This window comes from Mucor mucedo (genome assembly GCF_025094135.1).
Source record: "Mucor mucedo strain NRRL 3635 chromosome Unknown EV154scaffold_57, whole genome shotgun sequence".
In the NCBI taxonomy this organism is placed as follows: Eukaryota; Fungi; Mucoromycota; class Mucoromycetes; order Mucorales; family Mucoraceae; genus Mucor; species Mucor mucedo.
In genome coordinates this window covers 142440-168669 of record NW_026252341.1, presented here as the reverse complement: position 1 = coordinate 168669, position 26230 = coordinate 142440, and the positions used below count along the sequence as shown (strand labels likewise).

Genomic DNA, 26230 nt, shown 5'->3' with positions numbered 1-26230 from the left:
GTTCCTTCGGCTTGAATTCCGCAATGAGTAAAATACACTTCGTTGAACCAGAAAGATTGTAGACAGAGAAATCAGGCTTGTATCCATCGTTAGAATCTCGCTCAAGCTGGCCATTTGCCCATTTCAATTTTTATCTGGGATCTGACGCGAATACAGATGATAGCAAAGGCGACAAATAATTGTGGACATAACTGTCCTCAATTTCGTCATCCGGTGGTCCATTTATGAAGATCGGCAATATCTGGGTCAGTACCTGGGCAGTATGCATATCGAGAATATTCCCAGATTTGCATGCAGTGGTGAGCAATTGGGCGCATAAGGATAGGGCCGAAGACCAGTCATCGGGGGGGGGGGGCATGTCTCAATTTCTTGGCACCAGTTGTAGCAATTCATACCTCTCGTGAGATCGGCGGTATCAAATAATAATGTAGGCTTGATAATTTTGTGTACATCATTATTGAAATACTGGGAGACTGAATGTGCTGGATTTTTATCAAAAATGAAGATGTCGTTTAAAATTAAAATCCGGATGTCAGAAACTTGAGCAGGATCCAGGTGCCTGATTATTTGGGTGGTTGAGGTCTTGAGTTCAAAACATAAGCTTGATATGCATGTATCACCAATTACCCATTTCATATCATCCTCGTCAACTTCACTACTTGGTTGTTGTTCTTGGTCTGAATCAACAAAGGTGAGAGCGTATGCGCAAGTTCTGTGGGGATGGTGGTCAATGGTAAAGTCCGATGGTATCTTATCCTCTTCTTCGAATTCAGACGCGACAGATTTTCCGTTCATAGTTGGGAAACTATTGTAGGTGTCCCTGCCACAATTGTGGAAAGGCACCTTGTCCATGACAAGGTAGCAGTCCTTAAACTCCTCGTGTCAATCCATTACAAGAATGAATCAGCAACTCTTGCGTCGGATGCTAACATTAGCTACACCGTAAGGTGAGATATCCCAAAAGATAGTCGTTGCTTTTGTTCTTGTTTTTGGTACAAAAACAACCGCAAGTTCTCCCATTTTTGACCATACTACACTACGTATTAAGCTGAGGACACAACCTACACGCACTGCTTCCGTAAGCTTAAGCGTAGTAATATTTTAGCATTCTTTTTTAAAAACAAAAGTTATTATTAACTAACCTTTTCACAAGACTTATAATTTATCTTTAAAGAAGGGAAGGAAAAGGTGTTTGAATGGGTTCTATTACTAAACTGATAAAAAAGGGCTGGTTTACGTCCGGATGATTCAATTGCTTATTTAATCAGAAAACCGTGTGACCTTGTTTTATTTATAAACTGATAAACAAGAGCTGGCTTATGTCAGGATCTATTTAATCATCTGATGTTCGGGCCTTTACATATGATAGAAGGGGCTATATCCCACCCAAGCTTAAATACAAGCAATTCGAAATTTGTTAATTGTCTACCAGCATTTCAGTAACAGCATGTATCAATAATGAAGCATGATAGTGATGTTAATTGAAGCAATTTTTTTTTTTTTTTTTTGTGAATTATAATTTGTGAAATTAGTGTACCACCATTGCCCTGAGGGCTTCCACAGCGGAACCGAAGATAGAACTTTGGTCCACAGCGGCGGTTTGAAAATTTTTACAAATCAACTTTTGGGTTTCAAAATTGGAACCGTGATGAAATCTCATGTATGTTTATGCAACTATTTTTTTTATTTTGCTATGACTGATAGGAGTATTACATGTTTACGGTCATGGCCAGTCCAGGTATGACGAAAGCGCTAAAAATTGGGCAGAGTCTTCGAAAGTTACTTTTTGCATTAAACAGCAAATAAAAAAGACAGTCACTTCTATTTTGCCTTTTTTTTTTTTTTTTTTTTTTTTTTTTTTTGCAACGAAAACTTTTTTTTCTTTCTGTTGTATACGACTGCATACAAAAATAAAAATGTCAGTAGTGTCTAATGATAGCAAGGTAACAGGACATAATAAGTAATTGAGAGATATATTGTATTAACGTCATTGTAGTCTTTGGAAAGAAAAGTCTCTCCTGCAAAAGAAGAGAGAAGAAGGTAAAAATGCAAACTCTGTTTCGTCTTTAATACACTTGTATTGAAAATAGGACGTGGGACTTTTTATAGATCTGCAAGCCCAGAAAATGAAGAAGAGGAATTAGACGAGTTTGGCAGAGTAAAACGTCGCAGAGAAAAGTTCAAGACAGAACGATCTGAAGATGGAGAGTATGACGATGACCATAACCAACACCGTCATCGATCTGACAGTAATGATCGCGGTCGCCGGGAAGAGAGATACCACAGCAGTCGACGAAGACGATCTTCCAGCTCACCAAGACGCTATCGTCGTCATCATTCAGACTCGGATAGCGATTATGAACGTCAACGTAGTACTAGTCGACATAGACATCGTCGTTCTCGTCATCATCACAGTCGTCAACAGCATAGAGGCAACGGTGCTGACGTAAGTAACTTACTCATTCATTTTAAAAACACATCAAATTAAAACATCTCGTAGCTGTATACGGAGGCAGCACAATACATTGATACAGAATTCTATCCTACAAAAGTGTATATTGGAGATCTTGAAGGTGTCACAGTAGAACAGATTGAGACAATATTTGCCCGTTTTGGACCTCTTGAGGATGTCAAACTTGTGGAAGGAAAAGAGTAAGTATTTTCGTTACTGACATGAAGGGAGTCTAACTAACATTGGACCTAATTAGCTATGGATTTATTACGTTCGAGAAAAAAGAAGCTGCATTGGCTGCTATCCAGAGTATGCATGGTGCATTATTAGGATCAAGACATATCAAAGGTAAGTCCCCCCCCCCCTCCCCAACGATAAACAAATAGTCAGGATGTGTGGATCTAAACAAATCTTTTAATGGCAGTGAATCGCGCAAAGATACCCGAGAGAAATAAGGTTGGCTTTGGTAATGTCCCTTGGCAGGATGAGGACGGATTGATGGCAAAAGAGTCGTACAGTTATAGCCGCAGACGTTCATCCACGTTAATGAAATTGGATGATCATGCTTATCCTCCTATCACAACCGCTATCCCTGCCGGTAGAGTTCTGACAAGTTATGATGATCTTTGAAGGAGAAGAAAAGGCTTATTTCGCATCTTTCCCATATACATAGACAAACTTTTTTTTTCTTTTCTCTCTTGTAAATTTCATAAATCTAATTATCATTTCCACCATTTTTCATTTACATAATTAAAAATACGCACAAAAAAAGAACTATTGTTCCTGTAAAATCAATAAATATCTGTAAGTCCCTAGTTGTTCATGAGGTTGTTTCGGTAACTTCACATCATATTGAACATAGAAAGGCAATGTCCACTTTATCCTCGAGAAATTAAAGAAAATAAGGCATTATCAAGTCCAACGTACAAATCGCTTCAATTGATAAAATATGATGGATTCAATCATTTGGACAGACAGTCTAAGCATATTGCAAACAAGAATAGAGTCATACGATATGATATAGTAAGACAATAAAGTAAAATGCTGATTTATTTCAGGGTTGATAAAGAAGCGGCATAATATACACCTCGGATGATATAGAAATAGTCTCATTAGTTTCCAAATGATATCGTGATAGATCATACCTTCTACGCCCTTTCAAAGGTATCTAAATGCACACAATTTATTTTATGAGTACCTATACCTTTAGAGAACCATCATATATAGAGCAAATCGACATACTTTTTTAAGTTGTCAGTATAAGTCATGCCATGATCAGAAGGCGCATCACACACAACGTCATCAACTGACAGTGTCATTATTATTATTTATTGCTGCGTTGTGTGTTTTCCCTTTTTTTTTTTTCTTACTTCTTTTAACTTCACCAACATGCAAATACTATTACTTCTAAGTACATTACTCGGTAGCTTGTTTGCACAAGTGATACAGGATCAGTTTGTGTTTCAACAGCCCGACGTAAATGGAATGATACCACCATTTACTTATGAATGGACACAATTGCTCGAGCAGTTTCATAATACACTGGGAAGCAAGAATACTTCCAAAGACGATTCAGCTTGTCTATACCCAGTACCTGCCTTCGAATGTGAGCCGTTTATATGGAATGATGCCATTGTAGATCGCGATGCTTACCACCTACGACCCAACGTTAGTTTCTAATAATAGCAGTAACGATGAGGCTTATTAAATCATTTTATGTGCAGGATATTAAATCGGTCATTGCTATTGGAGACAGTATCAGTGCAGGATTTGGCATGATTTCAGGTAACATATCTATTGTACTTTTTTTTTTTTTTTTTTTTGAAAATACGACAATAAACTCATCTGATTTATTTTTATAAAATGAAAAAGGTAGACCACCATTTTCCACTATATTAGAATATCGAGGAAAAGTGTTTTCTGTGGGAGGAGATGAAGGCGAGTATACGATACCGAATTTCTTGGCACGATATGGACAAGACATCAGTAAGGGAGCACCAACAGGGATTACATTACCACTTTCGAGAGGCAAGCAATTGAATAATGCAGTGAGTGGAGCTAAAACACAAGAGCTAAATGCCGAAGTCTCACGGTTAATTCGAATGCTAAACTCAGAGAAATACAAAGCTTATAAAGACGAATGGAAATTGATTACGGTTTTTATTGGGGCTAACAATGTATGTGTATTGTGTGAGCCTCCCGTGACGACATTGCCAGGTTTAGCAGATGCCGATATATTTGAAGAGAATGTGCGACAGGTGCTGGAAAGAATAAGAACTGATGTCGGAAAATCCTTTGTGAATCTCGTGGCTTTATTTAATGTAAGACGGATATACAAATAAAATTAAACCGCGCGCATATTTATTTTTACATTTTATTAGGTATCGAGTGTGTATGAAGCTTCAAGAGGTGACCCATATTGTGAATTCGTATTGGATCCTTCTCACATGGTCATATGTTCTTGTATCCAAGGTGATGAGAAACAACGAAGAGGTAAAAATGAGTTACTCTTTTTATATACTTTCATTTAATCTTTTAGTTAACTAGCGGCCGATCGGGTTGTGAACGAGTATAATACAAGATTGGAAAAATTGGAAAAAGAATACAAGACAAAGGACATCATGGAGTTTGGTGTGAGCTATCAGCCTGGATTCAAGCAATTTCCGGTAGGAAAATACAAGCAATCTTATTTTAGTGGAGTAGACTGGTAAGATTATAAAGGTTACAAATGCACATTGTCCATTGACTTTTTTGTTCAAGCTTTCATCCTAATAAGTGCGCCAATCAGGTGATGTCTATCCTATTGTGGAATGTGAGTATACACTATGTTATAAGGAGGAGATCTCCGTATGTTGTCTAACTTACTTTCTACATAGAACATGTTTTCTGATCCAGAGGAAAAGAAGAAGGAATTCAGTATCGAAACATTAGAAATAACCTGTCCAAGCTCAAAGAGACCTTATATTCAATGATCAAAAAATAAAAAAATAAAAAAAAGTAATAAAATTGCACAACGTAACACCAACGTGGTCTATCAAATTAGTTTTGTGAAGCAACATAGTATAAATAACTAGAGTGTATTTATTTCTTTTTCTTTCATTCTTTTTTTCTCTTTTAAAACTTTTTTCCCCTTCCTTTCCTTATATAAATCAAATGTTCCGCTCTCGCAAATCCTTAAAGAACGAAATTGTTCAAACCTCTTCCCTTTCCTCTGGAAATGCATCTATTCAAAGACCAACCACACCACCCGTTGTAGTAACCGAACCTTTCTATACCAATGAACCTGTTTCTTACCATAAAGACGAAGTCATCGATTTACAAGCACCAACACAACAGGATTTGACGATTGAATCCATGTCAGCAGTGATTGCAGCAGCAGTATTGATGTCTTCTTCCAAGGGAGGTTCACCTTCCTCTCTTTCGCTGGGCAATGCTTCTATTTTAAAGCCTTCACCAGCGACACCAACAGCAGAGAATACAAAGGGTAGATCACGATTCTTTTCTAACCCATGGAAAAAGAACACACCTACCAGTCCTACCCATAGTTTACCTGCTACACCGGGACTTGAACCTTCTTCACCTTTTGATAGTACATCGAGTATCACAGTCATGGATGATGATAATTCTTCACAAGGCTCACCCCGTACTTCATCGTCTGCTTCTGGACCTGATGATGGACGTGATGAATTATTATACCGTGGTATTCAAATTAAAGAGATTAAAACCACACTCAAGACATTGGTCATTTCAGATGAAGCACGTTATCCCATGCCTGAAGTTCGACTTGAAAGACCTGGTTTTGCCCGTATTAACTATTAATATCTTTTTTTTAAATAACCTCTCATACCCCCCCTTCTCGTGTATTTTATTCTCCCACATGTAATTTTATTTTCCCTCCCAAATGATAACAATAAAATCACTCTTTTAAATAACTCGTGTAACTTTTTATACTGTGAATAAAGTCACGTTTTTTTTTTTTTTTTTTTTTTTTTTTTCTGAGCAGAGGATTTAAGGACGGGTGTAAAGCCTTTTTGTATTTTTAACAATGCCCTTATTTACTCTTTCTTTTTTTTCTTTTGTATTAAAAAAAGTCTTGAATGGTAACACTTCGAGATATCATTAAATCCATCACTACCTCCGTACGTCAAGCCAATGCCGACTCGGAAGGGCAGGCCACCATTGATGTGATTGAGTTATACTTGGATGAACAAACCAGTGCCAACATTGGCGATAGTTCTAACACCTTAGCCCAAGTAGATACCTCGACTGTAGACAAATTCTCACAAGAACTTGTGAGTTTATACGAAACAACTATCTCTAGCGAACCTGCCACTGCAGCCACCGTTGTGTCCTGTAAAGCTCCCGTCTTGCGTATCCATGCTCAACACTATATCTTGCTTCGCAGTCTTCGAGAGTTATTACGACTATTGAGACCCCAACGCATATTCGAGGATTGGTGGCCACTCTTGAAACCGATCCTGGCAACAGCTTCATATACAAACAAGATCAAGAAGGAGGCTCGTCTGATTGTTTCGGACGCATTGATTATGGAACAGCAATTGGTACGGGATCATAAAGATGCATGTGTTCATTTTCATACCATGGTCAAAATGTATTTGGAATGGGCCGAGAGTAGCTATAAACGTCAAGAAGCAGAACGTGACGAAACAAGTCAACAGCATCAGGCATTGCTAGATTTGGAACAGGATGAATGGTCAAGGAACTTGACTACTATTTTATTATCCGTTGGTGCTTCAGAAACAAAGGTAACTGAAATATATGCAAAAAAAAAAAAAAAATAAAAAAAAAAAAAAATTAAAATCAGTGGTAGCAATTCTTTCATTTGTTAGACATCTACTTTTTATCAAGCAAGCATCGTTTACAGATTGTTTACTTGTTGAGTGAGTTTATGAGAAGAAGAGTAAGTTTTAAAGAAGATAATCAGGCCACAAAAAATTAATCATTGTGTATACAGAGAACTCATTTGCATGAAATACTTGAAACACCTTTATTTGAATCCATGTTAAAATCATTGATGGTATAGTAAGAGAATGGGTTACAAAATACATGATTTTTTTTGTTAAGCATATCATTATTAATTAGTATGATAATTCGACAACACTCATTGCGATTTCAGTTACGAATTTAATCATGCTATTACCCCGTATCTGTACATCGCTTCCTAAATTCTTACCGCAATTATTCTACATCTTTGCAAGAGCGATCTGTTGGGACCAGTTGCGAGATTTACGAAAAAAGCAGAGCTCAGAAGCCTTTGCCTATGCTTCTCCCAACAGGACTGTGGCCGATGGATGGGACTGTGTTGGTAAAAACATTCAAATATATACTTTTTTTTAAAAAAAACACGATGATTGTACTAATACCATTTCCGTGTAAGCGTAGATTATACCTTTTCAAAACTATCAGCACCTCCTTCTAACCCACAAACAGGCCCGTTTTTCACTTCCCTGTACGGTCTATATCCCTGTAACTTTCTCAAGTTTTTGCATAAACCATACGCTTATTTCAAGGAAAATGAGTTTATGATACCCGAAGAATTTGACGAAGAAACATTTAAAGGCAGAACCATTGTAAGGGACATGTATAAAAAGAAAGGAATTTTATCAAAGCTAAAACGATATAAATTGTAGCCTCAAGTGACGCGACACATGTTGCATCCAAATTTGGTGGCCATGGACGCTCAATCTGAACTTACAGATAAGACGCGCTGGATGAAAATGGAACCACCTGATGTCATTGCCCAAATCATGGGACTGGATCTTACAAACGCCGCTTCTCGTGTGGCCTATACCATACCAGACGATGAAGATGAAGAACAGCTGGATCTGTTGGATGAAAGTCTATGGGACAAAAACAATGATACGTCACCCGCCAAACCCGTTTCTATCAAATCTCGACCACCACCATCGCAACAACAACAGCAGGAAGGGGAGGATGAAGGGGAAGAATCAAAGCCAGTCATGATTACAAATATTGTGGCATTGCATAAAGCCCTAAAGAGTGGTGCTGAAGTATTGGTAGGCGATGATGTATGGGATGCAGGATTAGAACCCACCAATACAAACTCAGATGGAGCAGATACAACGCAAAACTTGAAATTAAGTGACATGTCATCCGAGACAAAGTTATTGTTGGCTGCTTTAAAAAGAGAAGTGTTATTGTTGAGAAACGAGTTGAATTTCGAATTGTTCTTGAAACAGCAACATTTACAACATATTGGAAGGCTTCATCGTGAACATGTTTTAGATAGTTCTGTAGAGGCTGAAAGACAACAATTGGTAACGCACACTTCAATGGAAATCCAAAGCTTAAGGATGACTGACATGTTTTTAAAATAATAGTATAATACAACTCGTATGCTCAAGGCACAATTAAACCAAACCACGTCGGCTTTAGAGAAACTTAAGGCCGAATCAGCACTCACGAAACAAAAGCATATCAAGTGGGAAGACGAACAATCAGGCAAGTTACGCAACTATCGTGAAGCCAGACGTGAATGGCAAAACCAGATGGCAAACACGGCGCATCAAGTCAAAGACTATGAAAAGCAATTGAATGAGCAAAAGGTACAATTGGATGGAGCTCGTCAAAAGATTTTTGAGCTGGAAAACGAACTCAAGACATTGGAACCTACGTTGAGTAAGATGACGGAGAATGAACACCGTGTGAAGCAATTGACACAGCAAATGTTACTGTGGGAAGAGGATACGAGTCATATGGAGGAACAAAAGAGATATATCAAGGGATTATTGTCGCAGTGGTGGAGTATGGAAGAACTTGTGGCTAGTCTTCAGACTGAAAATAGACGTCTTCAGGAGGAACAAATTCAAAAACAAGAAAGCTTGGAGAAACTAAAAGTCGAATCGATTAATTACCAACAAAAAATCGAAAGTTTTAATAAAACTTTTAATAATGAAAGAGGGTCTGTTGAAACAGAAAGGCTGCAAAATACCTTGAGTGAATTGAAATCGAGGTTGGAGGAATTAGAGGTATTAAAAAAAAACTTTTACGTTGACTTTCGTCACCTAACTCTCTTTTACATAGATTGAGAAATTAGAATCGAACGCTGAATTGGAGGCATACAAATATAAATCTACCCAAAACGAATAAATGTTTCTATTCTATGCCCTAAAATATATCTAATTACCACCATACAGTGCAGGCTCAAATAGCGCCTTTTCAAAACTGCTGCATCTTTGGGATATCCTAATCAATGTTTTGAGAGTAATGCCCAAGTTCCATCCTCGATTTGCGTTATCAATAAGCATCGAACGTATAGAAAGAGAGAGAGAGAGAGAGAGAGAAAGCTTGGTTTATTGGAGAGATAGTCTGCATGTATCGAGCACGTTGATTTTAAAATTGTTACTTTTAGTTGGTAAGAAAGTAATTAAGCATACTTTCTTGATTTATGAATGTCTAAAACATATCCGCTAATTCACTCGCTTTACTTTTACTACAGACAGGTTTATTAAAGCCGTGCCTTCCTTTCTTTTTTAACTCTAATCTTTCACGCACCTTTCTCTTTTCATAGCTGATCTGTTCATAAGAAAACTACATAACAATAGATCGATCATGGCACTCTTTTTCACACTAGCTAAAGCTTTAAGACGAAACAGAGAAAGTTTTTGTAGCGCTATATACAATGACAGCATCAGTAATATATTAAGTGCTTCCCGGATTTCATATCAAATGGACTTTTATGATTTTGCCGCGCAGTAGGCTTTACCAGAGCGATTGAAAGTTGCATTCTGTAAAATGCACCCTTTGACGTTAAAAGAGCTCAAGTATGTCGCTTTTCTTTTACCGAATATTGAGTATTATGTTTTGACCGGATACGATTATCAACCCGAAAATTGACATGATAACTACATTAAAATTTTACCGTTTGAAAAACTGAACCGGTTCTATATCGATATTAAAAACCTGCATAAGCATTTTAAAATTCATAATAAGGATGCATCCAAGACTTATTCTTACCGACTTGAAAACGAATCTGAATCGCCTGGCTTAATTCCATACATATTGGTCGAACAAGAAAACACCCGGAGAACTGCTGGAGAATGAACGAGTAGTATTGATTGTTACACGGAAACAAGAATTGTATTCTTTAATAATACTGGAGAGGTTTTAAATGGGTAGCTACACGACTTTATTAGCATGAATAACGACTATAGTAACAGGGAATTCATACTCATGGACAACCGAATTAACATGTAACACGTTCTTTATTATGTCAATATATAACGGACTGTCTACTTAATAAATAGTAGATTCGATAGACACATATGCTTAAATTTTAGGTCTAAATACGCACTCAGAGACATGTATAATATGTTGTTTTACATCTCTTTTGATATTCAATCCATGTCTACATGTATTTTTTTTGTATTCAAGATGCTTAACCACTTGCCACTCATTATTAAGTTACTGATAAGCAGTTCTCATGTGTAGCAATCTATACAGCTGCATTGGGGTTGCTTCATATAAACCATCCAAAATGAAAAATTATTTCGGACTATTTTAATTCAGGCATAGTTGCAATCCATTTTTTTTTTTTATATATATATAAGTTTTGCTGTGTGTTCATACAAAAAAAAATCTTGTTGTTTAGCAAAGTCTAGGTATATTATAAAGAATAAATGAAGCTTTGTACATTGGGTTATTAGTAATCGATCTTAAGGGGACGGCTTGAAAATTACCTTAACATACACACAACTTTGTTTACATAAACAAAAATATGCATGCAGCAGTTACCTAATGTTAATTGTCTAATAACGACATTGCGTTACAAATTAAAAATCCCGACTAGCAAACTCCAACTCATCATCCTGACGTAAATCTGTTCACTTGTTTATCACAGATAAAATGCCAGAACTTTCTAACACTTTCCCACATCTTCTTTTTTTCTTTCTCAACTTGATATTTTTAACAAAAAGACTCGTAAATATATTATATAACTATGAGCTCCATTACTCTACTAGTGATAGCATGAGCCAGTTTGACTTGATGAGAAAACAAAAGACAGAAAAAGAAAGTCTGAGCTCTCAAGTAAATGCTTGTGTGAAAACGGCTGTTTCCTACAGGAAAACAAGATATGAAAAACAACGAATGGGAACAAGATATAAACTGTCTTAGTTCTTCCCCGCTACCATAAAGAAGTCTGCTCGTCCTACTGCTCCTTGTCCTGCTTGTAAGACTCAAATATAGTTCAATCAATCAATATCCTTCGAGCCTGTGTTGGAGTACATGATATTCACAATCGATTGAAGCTGTGAAACACACAGGTAAATATAGATTGATATTATTAGTTATCTTTGTTTGACTAATGGCTTTTATTCACTTGAACAGTTTTGTTATTCCCTAATTTAAAATTGGGTGCCTTTCCTTGGGTTGTTTCGCAGCCCTGCGTTAGATGGGAAAATTACTATTCTTCTTTCAGTAGGGCCAAGTACATACCAATCCTCTTCACCGATAAGCTCTAAAACAGGATTACCCAAGGCCTTTCAGTTCTCTTTGGTCTTAAGTTTTTGCCTTTGACGTCTTCGGTATGGTCAGATATTGAAGATTGCTTTGCTGGCGTCTGAAACAAGATGGGTGCATCAAAAGAGCGTGTCGCGGTGCTCTTACCGGGAGTTATAAATTACCTCCTGAAGCAATAAAAAGACTATGCATTCCTTGCTTTATAGCAAACATGGAGGCCAAGCATTGGAAACGCGAAGAGACGATAGTTGACAGTTTTTTTGAGGGAGAGCTAAGACCTGGTGACACTTCGAAAAAGGTCTTGGATGTGATAATTCGCGTCTTTAATGCTCTTCAAAAAGACCCAGAGAGTAGGCCGGCTTTAAGGAACTACTGTTCAGCCCTCGTCACTCAGCTTGCCTCTGATGTCAGTAAAGCCCACTTTAAAAAATACTTTCACAAGAACATGCAAGCAATGGTAATCAAGGATATGGAAGAGGAAGCTTCGACTGAAGCCAAGATTGCTAGTCGTGTCTTAACAACCATTGAAACAACAAGTCATAAAAATGAGTTAAAAAGGAAGCTGGACAGACTGTTTGAAGAAAGCAGTGAAGATGGAGAGGCAAGTTTAATTACAGAGATATAAAATGTTGTAATATTTCATTAATACTGTTTTAGGATGACCCTGAACAACTTGACAACCTTGCTGAAGGAAAAAGTAACGTCCATGATGAAAATCCTGCGCCACGTAGCTCCGAAGAAGACGAACTATTCACTGAAATTGAAGAGGTACTTTAAATGATTGAGTCTATTCATAAGATGAACATCTTCTTACAAAGAAAAACTTATATTAGTATCCTTCCCTCAAAATCATGAAAGAAAGGAATTTATGTAAATTCCAAGCTCCCTCAAACCAAGTACTTTCACCTCACAAACCAATAATTCAGCTGAAGACCTTTCCTTCCTACCTGTCGATGGCAATCCATTTTTAGAATTCATTCAATTTGCGATGCTCGATTTCATTTTAAATTGCAAAAGACCTGGACCATACAAGGATAATGATGAAAGAAGTTTTTACTGTGAAGTCATGATACCCATTTTTAAAGCATTTGGAAATTGTACTAGTAGCTTAACGTATGCTTGGTAAGCGTAACACGGTTTTGACTTTCTATAAAGGGATAGCTAAAAATTAACCACAAATTAGGTGTGAGAAAAAGGCAACAGATTCGGATTATGTTTGGTTAGTATCTAATAATTTCACCCGTGAAAGAAAAGATTCAATGAAACTTCTTGACGGTGTGGGACGAATGATAATTAGCCATATCATGAACTACTTGTTGATGGAGTCATCTGGGCAAGTAGAAATTTAAATCCTATTTTGGGCAATGTCTAGAACTCCGTATTTTTTCCAAACGTATTTTTTAGAATCACGCGATGGTCTGCTTTTATTTTAAGTAAAGGCTCAAACATTATGGATGATAAAATAGACAAATGAAATCATCCTGACATAAGCTTGTTTATCTATAAATAAAGCTGGTTCACACACTTTATTCTTCTCCTTTTCTTTTCCCTTAACATACTTCTTTTATCGTATGAAAGTAGCCGATCACGTAAAAAGGTTTGTTTAGTAGCGACTCTTGTTTCTTTGAAAAGAAGCTAAATTGAAAAAGATATATTGTGATATTGCAGCTGCGGCTAGTCTTTGCTATAGGAGGGCGACCTCCTAGGCAGAGTTCTTGAGTTTTTAGAACTCACGAACTGTGAATAGCAGGGATGCATTTTAATTAAGTGCAAACATACTGGCCTGCTGGTCTTTTGGCCAGAATTTCTGTAAGTAGTTTAAAAAAAATACGTTTGAAAAAAATACGGAGGTCTAGACATTTCCCCTATTTTGATAGCATTTGTTTACTTACATGATATTTTAACTGCTACAGGTTCAAAAATGGAAATATCCTATCTCACTCGATTAATGACACACTCAAGAATATCAAAAGTGGTCACGATAATTTGAAAAGCTTCATCTCCAACTACCGGAACTCTTCTTTTGAGACTATCAAAAAAGTTCATTTATTCTCGTGCCAAATCATTCAAACGAAACTTACCTTGGTAAAGTATTCCATCAAACCACAAGCAACGTGGAAAGTAGTTGAATGCCGATCTGCGTCTATTCCAACATGCTTTTTGGGTATATTAAGTTATATAAGGTTGTTCGAGCTTTTTGCTTTTTTATATGTAAGTGCTACACCCATATTTGTAATCAAACATTCATGGTTTTGGTTTTAGGATGACATCAATAATCAAAAAGAGATATTCAAGCAATTAGAGCGCGAACATCTAGGGATTGTAAAAGTCCATGAAACTGACACTGTGGCACATCACCTTCTTTAATTAGTGCAAAAAAATAAATAAATTATTAAACTCTACCAGTGACAATAACATTATCTTCTTTTAATGAATCTCAAATGAGTTGCATAACAAAACCGAGGGAAGAATAGGATTGGCCCAGAAATAAATGATGTCATCGTTTTATTTAGCCGAGCTGTGCCAAGAAAGAAAAAACAAATTTTTTTATTTTTTTTCGCCACAGCACCAACATATTTTTTTTTTTTTTTTGCGCGAAAAGAGAAGGAACAAAAAAATAAAAATATAAATAATAAAAATAAAAATAAAAATGTCGTATTCACCAGAACTTTCACCCATTGATTATTCTGACGATGAAAAACAAGTCATTACATCACCTGTTGCACCACCTACCATCAAATTGAAATTAAAGCTAAATCCTTATCCAACCACAACCACCTCCGAAGATAAAAAAAAGCGCAAGCATAAAAAAAAGCACAAGAAGAAGCATAAGAAAGCCAGACATGAACGAGAAGAGGAGGAGGACGATGAAGACGAAGAAGAAGAAGTAGCATTTAATAGACCCCATGCTCATGTCGGTGGTAAAAGACCTTTTGCCATGTTACAGCAACAGCAGCAACAGCAACAACAACAACAACAACAGCAACAGCAGCAGCAACAACAGCAACAGCAGCAACATGTGTATCATCATGAAGAGGAGTCAGAGTCAGAATCCTATCATCCAACCGATACAAAGAGAGCAAGACGAGAGGATACATCTTATCACTATGATCAACAACCAATAGATCATCCACCACCCATCAAGCAAGAACGACGTACATCTTCCATGAAATCGAATTCCACGCTGAACGGAGAAAAACCAAAAAAAAGAGGCAGACCTACCAACAAGGCCAAAGCTGCAGCCATTATTGCCCAATTACCACCAAAAGTACCAGAGGTGCCCAAGAAAGATATGAAATCCATCTTTTTAAAATTATTAGATACGGTGCAAAAGTAAGGATTTGTATGGGTAGTGTATAACAAAGCTAATTCTTAAAGAACAGGAAGGACGCATATGGATTTTTCCTTGAACCTGTCAATCCACAGCTTGTACCTGATTACCTCAAGATTATCAAGCATCCTATGGATTTCTCTACGATGCGAAGAAAGGTAGAAGAAGGAGCGTACACAACAGTCGATTTATTCAGACACGATTTCAACCTGATCACCACGAACGCAAAGATTTATAATTCGGTCGAAACCATCTACTGGAAATGTGCTGAGAGAATTCGAGAGGCAGGATCTAAACTTATTGACCGTGCAGAGAAACAGATTGAGGAAGAGAAATTAACTGCACCTGCTCCCAAAGTGGTAGAAAAGAGACAAGATAGCTTTTCGGCTAGGAAGTTATCCATCTCATTTTCAGGCAGAAAGGATTCATTTGGTATCAAGGAAGAAGATGTGGATATCATGGGGATCGATAATAATATACCTTCATTACGTAAACAGAGTAGACAGGGTTCTGAATTAAATGCGAGAGAAACCAGTGTGGATATGTTGGGCAATGGGCGTGCCATCACACCTATTCGTTCCATCACAAATACACCTTATAAAAAGAAGAAGAAGAAGGTTGCGGATACAGGTGTGTTATATGCACCCGATGGCTCACTTCATATCGTTGGAGGTGTCAATGATCTTGCTTCACTTTTACCGACCGATCATTCATTTGCTCAACCACCTCAGCTTACCACCTCTAACCCTGCTGCACTTCCTTCTGCCTTCTTTTTAAATCGAAATTCAGCTGACGATTTCTTTCATAACAAGCATCTGGTGCATTCTGCCCATTTCTGTGATTATGGACCCTTCACGACATTAGGTGGTCAACCACCAGGGGCTTTCTATACAGCTCAGGATGCTTCGTATATTTATCCGTTGTACGGAGATGATCGAGGGGAAGCCTATATGAAGAGCTTATGGGACTTTTTAGACAAGGACGATGATGAAACCATGGTAGCTAAAATTGAAGAGAAATCCAACTATTTAACCCGTGGTGCATGGAAAGTGGTTCAGCAAGTGGTGGAACGAAAGAATGATAATAAGACTGGGCAAATGAGGCATTATGATGTGGTTCAAACAGAATTTGGTCCCGTAAATGCTGCTGCTATTGTGGATAAGATTGAATCAAAACGAATGAACGACACTGATAAATCTGATTCCATTCCAACATCTTAAAAAATATCAAAAAGCAACCCTGGGTTTTAAAAAAACAAATAAAATATCCTTCTTTTTTTTAAAAAAAAAAACTTATAACAATGGCTGTAGAAGCAAAAAGAGTAATTTGATCTCTTTTTATGTTACCATTGTCGCTTTCATGTTAACTCTTAATCTTTTTTTTATTTTCGAATTAGTCCAAGTATCGTTTTCAAAGTGAAATTCAACAAATGATGTTTGTATTTGGTGAAGTAGCTGATCCTTTACAAGAATCAACTTTGCTTGTAGAAGACATTGTCCGTTCACAAGTCATTGAAATTGTAAGGCCTCTTCTCTCTCACACAAACTCACATACAAACAAGACAACAAATGCTAACATGTTCTGCACAGATTATACAAGCTACAGCACAAGCGAGTCGACGAAGTTCAAGGTATCTCAGCGCCGAAGACTTAATTTTCTTGATGCGTCACGATCGTGCCAAGGTCAATCGATTGCGATCCTTTTTAAGTTGGAAAGATGTGCGTAAGAATGCCAAAGATGCCTCCGGTGATCAAGTAGAAGATGTAGTCGAAGAAACAAACACTGGTAAAAAAAATAAAATAAAGGGGCAATCAATTTTCCTTCCCAGCGCTTTAACAAACTCCATAAAAAAAAAAGTAGGCAAATTGCATCGAAGTATCATTAAATTACCATGGGAATTAGCCAACCAATTTTCGGACGTTATTGTTAAATCAATGAACGGCGATGATGAGTCTGAGGATGAAGACGAATTAGAAGCTTACAACGATTCGATCCAACGCTTAAAAGACGCGGATGATGTAACACGAGCCATGACACGCGAGGAATACGTGCACTATTCAGAATGCCGACAAGCGTCCTTCACATATCGTAAATCAAAAAGGTTCAGGGAATGGGCCAACATGAGTTCATTTGTAGAAGTGAAACCGAATGACGATATTGTGGATAGTTTGGGATTTCTAACCTATGAAATGGTTTCAAAATTAACAATGACGGCTATTAAAATCAAGCGTGATTTAATGGAGGCAGCTGGTAAGAAAGAGGATGAACCTTCGGGTTTGGGTCACAAGCGAAAAAGAGAAGATGAGGAAGAGGCAACCACCCCTTTGCCTGTGATTGTCACGACAACTGCAGAGGGTGATGTAGTATCTCAGCAGCAGCAACAGCAACAGCAGCAGGAGGATGGGTCAGGATCAGATGAGGAAGAACCTAATGAGATACCCGGCTCGCCCGATTCGGACAGTAATGGCTTATTCTCGTTACCAAGTACGGAACAAACGCCTTTATTACCTGAGCATATTTATGAGGCTTTTAGAAGATTACAACAATTGCCTCAGCCAATGAAGAACTTTCGTGGCGGTCTAGTGCGTACCAGGATATCCTTAATCTAAAAGGGAAACGTTTATTTTTTTTTATATGTATATGCAAGGATAGTTTCTCTAATAAATAAGTGGTAAAAAAAGGAATTGGTAGTAATAGGAGGGTTAAAATAATCGATGTGGGTTGGGAAGGGGAAGGTAGGGGGGAATAATATAATAAATAAGGGTGCACATATATTTTAGGCAGTGCATTGACCAAATTCTTCACGACTTGCAGCGAATTGAAGAGCAGCTTGGTAATGAAACCAAATACCTCCGCATACAAATAGATGCCAAAATTGATGAGAATGGGCAAGATGGTCAAACTTGCCAGGCCAAAACTTTTCAGGGAATTGATTGCCATAGATGATAACACCGGCAAGATAACAAGCAATGGATTTGAAGACAGGAGCTAACCAACTGATAGTTGTAAATGCACCACGTACAAGGGCAAGATGACCAATCACAATAGCACCTGATGAGGCTAATGCAACAAAAAAGGCAATGCGAAGCCATCTACGCTCGTGTCTATCAAACCATGCTTGAAATGGCATGCTGACACCAATGACTGCCAAAGTGGAAGTGGCAGTGATATATGTGTTACGAACAGCAGAATCGCAATAGAAACCATAGTATTCACACAAAATGATACTTGCACAAATCAATACGGAGATACCAACATAGTCTAAGCATGCGACTTGACGGTAAACCTTGAGATTATTGATACCGGATAAAGTATGCCAAACAGTGGAACACATTAAACATTTACAGGCAGCCAGGAAAAACACTAAAAAGACCACACGATCACTCACGGGTATACTGACCATTAATTCGGAAAAGAACAGTTCATAAATTCCTAACGCAAACAATACAATGAAACCTAGTAAATGAGTCCAAATGTTACCAGTTTCATTGTGAAAGTAGAATAGAGAATACCAGCAATCGGCGGCTGAATCTAAAAAGCGGTAACCCGTTCGGATATACTAATATCACCGAGAATAATAAAAAAAGTTTAGATTATTAAATTGGGAGGGGTCGTGGTACGGAGAGCCCTTACCTCGTTACTTTGCCAAGGGCCAGGAAGTTCGTCATACATCAACAAACGATTTGTACCAAAGGACATGGCGTACTTGAGTTTATCAATATGGTCATTGGCAACGCCTGCTACTTTAATAAATTGTTCTTCAACCTTTTCAAGCATCTTGTCAGCTGTACTCAGTGCATCAGATATTTTGCCGTCTAATTCTTCCATCTTGACCATGAATACATCGATTGAATTATCCAACATTTCACCATTGCTATCCATTTCTAATTCATGATATTTCTTGGATAATTCCATCATGGCGCTAACGAGGTCTGGAGGTGCCATTAAGGCATAGTTGACATTGTCTAATATTTTGGTATCCAATTCAGAAAGAATTTGACGTCTCACTTCCAATGCTTTTTCTTTACGTTCGTCCCATTCTTGCACAAGACTTTCTAATAAGAAGCAAGCCTTGTTGACTTTCTGTAATGTGTAATTTTGAATTCTTTCGCTGTTGACAAGTGTATGTTGCGAGAGTCGATGCTTAAATTTCTTCATCAGGGGTTCGAGGCTATCTTTAAAGAAATCCTCGAGGTCGAGCGATTCATCATGATGATGAAGTGTCGTCTGTGGTTGAATCGTCAATAGGTTTTCCATTGTCTAAAAGTTTTTATATATCTAAAATATGACAACACAACGACGAAACGACTCTATTTTTTCTTTTTTAAAATTAAAAAAAAGTTTAGAAAGGGAGAAGAAAAGAGGCCTTTATTTAGTTTAAGCGTTTTTTTCTTTTTTATACTTTTAGTAAGCAGTACCACAATAGAAAAAAAAAAATAAAAAAACCACCGGTTTTAGATTAAACACTCCAGTTCGTCATTACGGCTTTATCCGATCAAACAATCAAATACCTGATACACTATTTTTTTATTATCATTACACGGATAATACTACACATTTTTATAGTGAAATGAACTAATGTTGCAAAAAAAAAAAAAAAAAAAAAAAAAAAAAGAAAGGCCAAAATATGGGGGAATTGATAACAAGTTCAACCAGTCATTTCTGTGCGGCACCTAATGCGCCAGCCAATCAATGGCTAGTGTTTGACTTTTTTTCACAAGGTTATTGTCCCTCCATCAACCACAAAAAGGGGGAAAAAACCCCCATTTCTGCATTGTGCACCTTTTTCATGTTGAACAAGCCAAACTTAGTGTCGCGCTTTTAAATCAAAATTATAGTGTCATTTCTTTCTTTCGCACGATTTCAGTGTCGCAACCTAGTGTCACACAAATGTACATAGCTCCCATAAATCATTTACAACCCTTAGTTACCACCATGTCAATTGTCACAAGGTTCTTTCCTTCTTTTTTTTTGCTGCAATCTCTTACGAAAGGTGAATAGCGAGGTGACATCCATGATTTATCATCAGCCAATCAAAAGTTCTTATTTAAGCTTGTACCCTAACCTTGTTTCCTAAACAAGGCTACCGTAGATTAGTGATTTGATCCTGGCCCGAGCTTTAATCAGCTTGTATCACACTCCTCAATCAAAGGAGCGAAGAAACTGCTTTTTTTTTTAATCCATTGGATTAGGTTGTTTATAGCTAGCTTGAGTATGTATTTTAAAAGTGGACACTAAATTGAGCATGTTTATTCATTATGTATGAACTAGCGCATTTTCACATGAATTTAAACACTCATAAGCAAATTGAACGATCAACTGATGAATTTTTTTTAAAGAAAACATCGAGTAGAATATGCCACTATGTAGTGCAATTGAAAGTTTATGTTGCGCATGATAAATCTAATTTTATATACGTGAAAAATTTTGAGCAGCTATCGTCTGCATCACTGCTAATCAATTAAAAAAATTGAAATTGGAATAAGCAATCAATGACTGCATTTTGACGTAAATCTTGTTTATCACTAATTTAAATAAAAGGTATAATAATTCGTTCACGATGCGCCACATATTCAACTAATTTTTTTTTAAAACAAGTAAGGTTCAAGATTACCTTTTGTACAAGACCGACCGAGTCGAGCTTGCAATAATGCAAAGTACGGGGTCGATCCTATTAAGGAAGTGATGAGACCTTCATACTAGGTTACAGCAGTCGAGGCTCGACCGGAATTCTGACACGGGAAACACTAAACACTACTACAGGAAACATTATCTTTGTTTCTTTTATATGATGCAAATAGCAAATATAGCATGACTAGGCTTTGGAAACAAATCAACTTTGGTGGATCGGTTACGAAAAAAAGGTATTCTTTCGAACCGATTTTGCTAGTAACGATCCGAATCAATGCAAAAATCGATTTAAATGCCATTGATATGTCAACGAGGACTAAAAGATCAGCATCCGAGAAAACTATGTTTGGTAGAGAATGTATGAAAGAGCCAAGACCATCTGAACTTTTCTTTCAGGAAAGCTTCAAACGATCAGATAATCTGTTTTTGACAAACCCCCCCCCTCTCAGAACGATTAGATTTGTGAGATGATAGGTGTCTAAATAAAAGATTGTGTTGGAGTCTCACAGTAAAAAAGACAATGATCTACACTTAGCCTATGTCACATGTTGACCTGTCATTTGCAATCAAAAAGACGTGAATGTGGATGAGTCACTTGTGAAGATGCTACAAACTTTTGATGGGAACACACAGCGTAATACATGTATAATCATAAAACATTAAGCACTTGAATAGAAATATATTTTGATTTCTTTCCTTGGTATTGCTTAAAACGTTTGCTTATGTTATACGGGTTTTGAACAGAAAACTGCCACGAGATACAGAGGCACAAGGAAATACAACTTTGTTCTTGCTCATAATCCAGCATTGCTGAGTGATCTCCTTTTGGAACGGGGACCATCTATTTTGGATGAGACTCAAGGTATCGTATGAAATTAAAAACGAAGCAATGCATGAATATGACATGCCATGTATTTATTTCCGGGAGTCGTGTGACACACCCTTTCATGATATGTAGTGCGACACATTTTTCATTTCTTGGGACATCCTCTTTAAACAAATAGGAATCATCCTTTTATTTTTTGTACTCTAGAGTTTTTTCTCCTTCAAACACGCCTTATAATTTCGAATGCAGTTTCATCTCCTTTTGGTATAAACATCAGGCCATTTTTGTCTGGGGAGCTCTTTTTGCATAAAACAGGACTGCTTCTTTATTTTAAAAGGCACACTATTTTTAGTTTTTCTTTTTTTTTTTTTTTTTTCACACACTTTCTTTTCATAACTCATAAAAAACAAATATGACTCTTATTACCGAATTACGACCTATTGACCTTAGTCTTGCGGAGACGAAGCCTGCATTAATCGCGGTCAGCCCTACTGTTTCTATCCAGACTGCCTTAAATACGATGTTGACACACAAGATCACGTCACTTCCCGTGTTCTCTCACAATAGCACGGAAGTGGTAAGTATTGTCAACTTGTTTGATATCTTGTTGTACCTGGTAGGGGAAATCGATGGTCATTTTATTGAGAAGGAGAAATTGAAATTACAAGATCCTGTTGAGCGCGTCTTGGGACTGGATAGCGAGCGAGAAAGTTATCGTATGCATAAAATGGACCGCAAAGACAAGTTACTGGAGGTATAGTGTGTGATATGTACGCGTCATTGTTTTACATAATATGCTAAAAGAATGAAAGAAAAGACACTACGTGCGTTTGCGTCGGGTAAGCATCGTTCGCTTGTAGTTAACTATAGCAACCAAACCAAGAATCCTTGGCTTTTGTCTCAGACAGATATCATTCGACATATCGTAAACCACCCCGATTCTGTGTCCGGCTTACTTGATTTGGATAAGCCCTTACAAGACTTGGACCTGATTTCCAAACAAAAGTTAGTCACAGTACCTGATACAGAGAGTGCCCTTCAAGTATATCGTCTCATGGCCGAAAAGAACTTGAGTGGTGTACCCGTCATCAACGAGTTAAGTAAATAAATTATAGGGGATGGCATGTGATTTTAATTTCTTTTTTCATTCAGTGCTGGTAACTATGAAGGTGATCTTAGCGTTGAGGATTTACCTAGTGCCAATTTAGAAAATATCGGTCAACTGACTTTACCATGCAAAGACTACATAAAGGTAAATAAAAAGCATCTATTTTTTTTTAAAGGGAAATAAAAACTAAAACAAATTACGGGGGAGTAGATCACCACCAACCATATCATCCCTGCTACTGCTACTCCTGACACGACTTTAAAGCAAATCATTGATGTCATGATGAAGGAAGATACCCATCGTGTTTGGATCTTACAGTCGGCGGATGCTAAGAAAGTCATTGGTGTTGTGACCATGTCTGATATCATGGGACTTTTATGTGCAAATAGTCCACCTTCACTCTTTTAAATATTCTTTTTTTTTTATTATTATGATACAACTGTTTTTTTTAACCTTGATGTTTATCCATCAAAGCAATGGCCACAGAGCCAAGTGTTTGTCTGATATATTCACGTTCAACATCATGACCTGAGTAAAAGGTTTATATAAGTATTACCGAAATAAAATCAATAAATATAAAACTTACTGTCTTCAACTTCTCCCCAACGATCCATTTGAGCATTCATTTCGACTTGAGCAGCACAAGCAGCATGTTCAACGGAGATACCTTGATGCACAAGAGCAAAACCAATCAAGAAACTCTTGGAACTCAAGACAGCTTTTTCAAAAGCGGATAATTCCAAGGGACCCATTTGATCGATGATGGCTCTGAACTTGGCCTTAGTCTCGTCAGGTTGGGTGATGGCGAAAATATCGGTCGTGGTATTGATTTGAACGTCAAATTCGTTGCGTGTCCAATCGAGAATGGGTTTCCAATATTTGTCTTGAAGTTCTGTCAAGATCTCGGGAAATTCCTCATGGTAACAAATGGCATCGGTGTCAAAGTACACCATCAATTTGTCAATAACCGCTCCACGTACTGTTAAATCTTCAGCATGGGCAGGATCAAAGGCATCAATGGCACGAGCAACAATGGACGTCTGTTCTTATCCTTTGTTAATGGAAAACTGTTCTTTCTTTATATATATATATATATGCTGTTTGTTTTTTATGCTTACCAAAGGTAAAGTGTGTGCCTTCAAGTTCTTGGTTTGGGCATCCCATTCAGCAGCTGTCAACAATGCTAATTCTCTTTGTTTGACAGGGAATTGTACAACATTCTTACTGGGTGTACGCAAATTACGTTTGTCAAGAACAACGGTAATGCTGTCTATAATGACATGGAAAGATCAGTTACTGTTTTAAAAACGTTCGTCTCTAAATTTTCTACAACGTACCTTTTTCCTCTCTGACACCAGCACGTTTCCAGAAACGAGTCATGGTACGTTCGGCACCTATTAAAAAAGGTTAATGTTTTCTGGTTGAAGTGTAGAATCATACTGGGGATATTTACGTGCAGTAGCAGCTTCGGTTTCTGGTTCGGCAGTGGCACGAACAATGGCACTGGAATGAATAGATCGGCGAGGTACGATCCACTTGGAAACAGGGCGCACTAACAATTTGAAGGATGACATTTCTTTTTTTTTTTAATGTAGAGAAGCCAGGGACAACAAACCTGGGTGTACTGCTTGAAACTCTCTGGCAATTGGTGGCGTCGGAACTCGAATTGATTTTTTCTCCTCACAAGCTGTCACTTTCCCCCCCCCCTTTTGGTGTACAAAGAACAATGCCGATAACTTTTTCCTTTAGTCATGTATGTTTTTCAGGATGCTATTTGAGTCGGTATATTTATATCTAATAAAATTTGGTAGTGTATAAAATCAGATGTTAAATTGATTGAGAAGAGGTAGGAATCATCTCCATTAGACAACACTCAACCATTTTCGAGCTTAAATACATGCCCTCTCTTTGAAGAAGTAGCTTGTGTAAAACATCTTTTCGGTATTTCCTTAATATGAGACCATTGAAATGTATCAAGATGGATGTCGTCAGTCCAGTTATAATTTTACTAAGCTTTAAGCTCTCTCTCGCATTATAACGGAGGATTAAACATAACAAGTTCGGATATGTCCTCAAATACAACAGTGATGCCGGTTCCGAATGCCAAAGTAAGAGAAAGTCGGTTGTAGTAGGATGAACGATACCCCCATAAAAAATTAATAGCCCTTACGGCGAATGAAAGACGAATATATATGAATGGGCTTTAGCCCACCTAGTAACCACAAAACGTTTGATGTGTACAATAGTTAAAGGACCTGAACACCCCCCATGGCGACATAGAAATCACGTAGATATAAGTTATTGTGTAACTTGGAAATGGTTTCAAGCATTTCTTGTTCAATTAAAAATAAACATAATCAATAGTAATCTTCATATGATAATGGTCATAAATTTTTATTGATCCTTCGACGGAACTTGCACAACGCGAAACGGAAACGTATATCGACAAATATGACACATATTGACATTAACTTCGGAAACTAACTAAATAAATTAATTTTTTTAAACTCGATTCAAAAGGCGGTCTATATAAATCTTTTGGATGCAAACTGCTAGCCTAAGTATGTTATCAGATTCAGTGAACAAAATTAAAAGTAATAATTGCCCAAATAGTAATAAACTTTGTCTATTCCGGGGAAATTTTTTAGAATATTGCTAATAATAGATAAAATTATCTAACTGACAATCGTACATATATGAATAATTTGTTCATACTTGGAGACATCTAAGTCCGGTCTACGTGACATTTATCGATAGATAGTAAAAGGCACGCAATATTCCAATGAACAATGAGAGCGACATTAAATGTTTTAAAAGCATAGTCAGCTCAAAAAAGTATAGTTGTTGAAAAGAATAACTAAAACATAATAGTTACATTCTCGCGTATCAACACGCGTTATCGAAGTTATGCAAAAATTGATTGATACAAACGCATGGTAGAGAAGGGGAATAACCGTCATTACAATTGCTAGCGTACTGTTTCAAAAATATGCTAGTATATACCGCGGCTATTATGTTAAATGAAAGCTTAGCTATTAAGTAACATGACGAATGCGTACCTGATATGAATTTGACAGATATAGGTTTTCATGACTATTTTAAAACAAATACTACCGTGTTTACGACAACTCTTTTCAGTCAAGTTGCTTTCTGATCTTTGAAAACACGATGTATGTATGATGGTCTAGTTTGGACTGAATCTGGATAACGTTGTGTGCTCTCCGTTTTGCCTCTACCTTTCATGGCAATGTAATGATGGAGAGCATTGTAAAAGAGCTCCGCTTACTCATTAGCGAGATGATTGGATGATTACAAATTGCCATTCGAAGTCACTTTTTTTTTTTTTTTTTCTGAACTATAAAATGTGTTTACTCTCAAATT

General features: G+C 37.2%; 11 protein-coding genes across 11 annotated transcripts; 8 read left to right on the top strand and 3 right to left on the bottom strand.

Annotated features, from left to right (window-relative positions):
• Positions 1–67: 67 nt before the first annotated feature.
• Positions 68–1216, bottom strand: EV154DRAFT_253772 (uncharacterized protein). The gene is made up of 2 exons (XM_051594622.1): positions 1143–1216; positions 68–1083 (listed from the first exon to the last, which is right to left on the bottom strand). Exon 2 carries the CDS (start codon positions 850–852, stop codon positions 247–249), a length of 606 nt encoding a protein of 201 aa, XP_051456760.1. The 5' UTR covers positions 853–1083; positions 1143–1216; the 3' UTR covers positions 68–246.
• A 700-nt stretch (positions 1217–1916) lies between these two features.
• EV154DRAFT_564497 (uncharacterized protein) lies at positions 1917–3082 on the top strand (the record flags this gene model as incomplete). The annotated part of the gene is made up of 6 exons (XM_051605845.1): positions 1917–1943; positions 1997–2040; positions 2110–2446; positions 2501–2652; positions 2709–2800; positions 2877–3082. 6 exons carry the CDS (start codon positions 1917–1919, stop codon positions 3080–3082), a joined length of 858 nt encoding a protein of 285 aa, XP_051456759.1.
• Positions 3083–4176: 1094 nt separating this feature from the next.
• Positions 4177–5351, top strand: EV154DRAFT_511813 (uncharacterized protein). The gene is made up of 3 exons (XM_051601850.1): positions 4177–4237; positions 4325–4773; positions 4834–5351. Exons 1-3 carry the CDS (start codon positions 4228–4230, stop codon positions 4981–4983), a joined length of 609 nt encoding a protein of 202 aa, XP_051456758.1. The 5' UTR covers positions 4177–4227; the 3' UTR covers positions 4984–5351.
• A 215-nt stretch (positions 5352–5566) lies between these two features.
• On the top strand, positions 5567–6384 carry EV154DRAFT_511809 (uncharacterized protein). Its single transcript, XM_051601849.1, has one exon. It carries the CDS (start codon positions 5606–5608, stop codon positions 6269–6271), a length of 666 nt encoding a protein of 221 aa, XP_051456757.1. The 5' UTR covers positions 5567–5605; the 3' UTR covers positions 6272–6384.
• A 69-nt stretch (positions 6385–6453) lies between these two features.
• On the top strand, positions 6454–9816 carry EV154DRAFT_511806 (Hamartin protein-domain-containing protein). Its single transcript, XM_051601848.1, has 8 exons — positions 6454–7218; positions 7284–7373; positions 7428–7490; positions 7556–7778; positions 7856–8043; positions 8104–8751; positions 8815–9462; positions 9518–9816. Exons 1-8 carry the CDS (start codon positions 6550–6552, stop codon positions 9581–9583), a joined length of 2595 nt encoding a protein of 864 aa, XP_051456756.1. The 5' UTR covers positions 6454–6549; the 3' UTR covers positions 9584–9816.
• A 2348-nt stretch (positions 9817–12164) lies between these two features.
• Positions 12165–14320, top strand: EV154DRAFT_590492 (uncharacterized protein; the record flags this gene model as incomplete). Its single annotated transcript, XM_051606876.1, has 6 exons — positions 12165–12502; positions 12611–12721; positions 12836–13075; positions 13137–13172; positions 13867–14164; positions 14216–14320. The coding sequence occupies 6 exons, from the start codon at positions 12165–12167 to the stop codon at positions 14318–14320; spliced, it is 1128 nt and encodes a 375-aa protein (XP_051456755.1).
• A 214-nt stretch (positions 14321–14534) lies between these two features.
• EV154DRAFT_511802 (uncharacterized protein) lies at positions 14535–16572 on the top strand. The gene is made up of 2 exons (XM_051601847.1): positions 14535–15286; positions 15337–16572. Exons 1-2 carry the CDS (start codon positions 14604–14606, stop codon positions 16502–16504), a joined length of 1851 nt encoding a protein of 616 aa, XP_051456754.1. The 5' UTR covers positions 14535–14603; the 3' UTR covers positions 16505–16572.
• Positions 16565–17893, top strand: EV154DRAFT_544137 (transcription initiation factor IID, 18kD subunit-domain-containing protein; the record flags this gene model as incomplete). The annotated part of the gene is made up of 4 exons (XM_051604581.1): positions 16565–16605; positions 16681–16803; positions 16874–17069; positions 17145–17893. Exons 1-4 carry the CDS (start codon positions 16585–16587, stop codon positions 17891–17893), a joined length of 1089 nt encoding a protein of 362 aa, XP_051456753.1. The 5' UTR covers positions 16565–16584.
• Positions 17881–19729, bottom strand: EV154DRAFT_511796 (hemolysin-III related-domain-containing protein). Its single transcript, XM_051601846.1, has 2 exons — positions 18918–19729; positions 17881–18843 (listed from the first exon to the last, which is right to left on the bottom strand). The coding sequence occupies exons 1-2, from the start codon at positions 19539–19541 to the stop codon at positions 18061–18063; spliced, it is 1407 nt and encodes a 468-aa protein (XP_051456752.1). The 5' UTR covers positions 19542–19729; the 3' UTR covers positions 17881–18060.
• Positions 19730–21979: 2250 nt separating this feature from the next.
• EV154DRAFT_511792 (uncharacterized protein) lies at positions 21980–23457 on the top strand. The gene is made up of 4 exons (XM_051601845.1): positions 21980–22495; positions 22559–22836; positions 22894–22993; positions 23060–23457. The coding sequence occupies exons 1-4, from the start codon at positions 22154–22156 to the stop codon at positions 23255–23257; spliced, it is 918 nt and encodes a 305-aa protein (XP_051456751.1). The 5' UTR covers positions 21980–22153; the 3' UTR covers positions 23258–23457.
• EV154DRAFT_538450 (uncharacterized protein) lies at positions 23298–24229 on the bottom strand (the record flags this gene model as incomplete). The annotated part of the gene is made up of 4 exons (XM_051604275.1): positions 23298–23377; positions 23436–23889; positions 23968–24119; positions 24187–24229. The coding sequence occupies 4 exons, from the start codon at positions 24227–24229 to the stop codon at positions 23298–23300; spliced, it is 729 nt and encodes a 242-aa protein (XP_051456750.1).
• Between the last annotated feature and the right edge of the window lie 2001 nt (positions 24230–26230).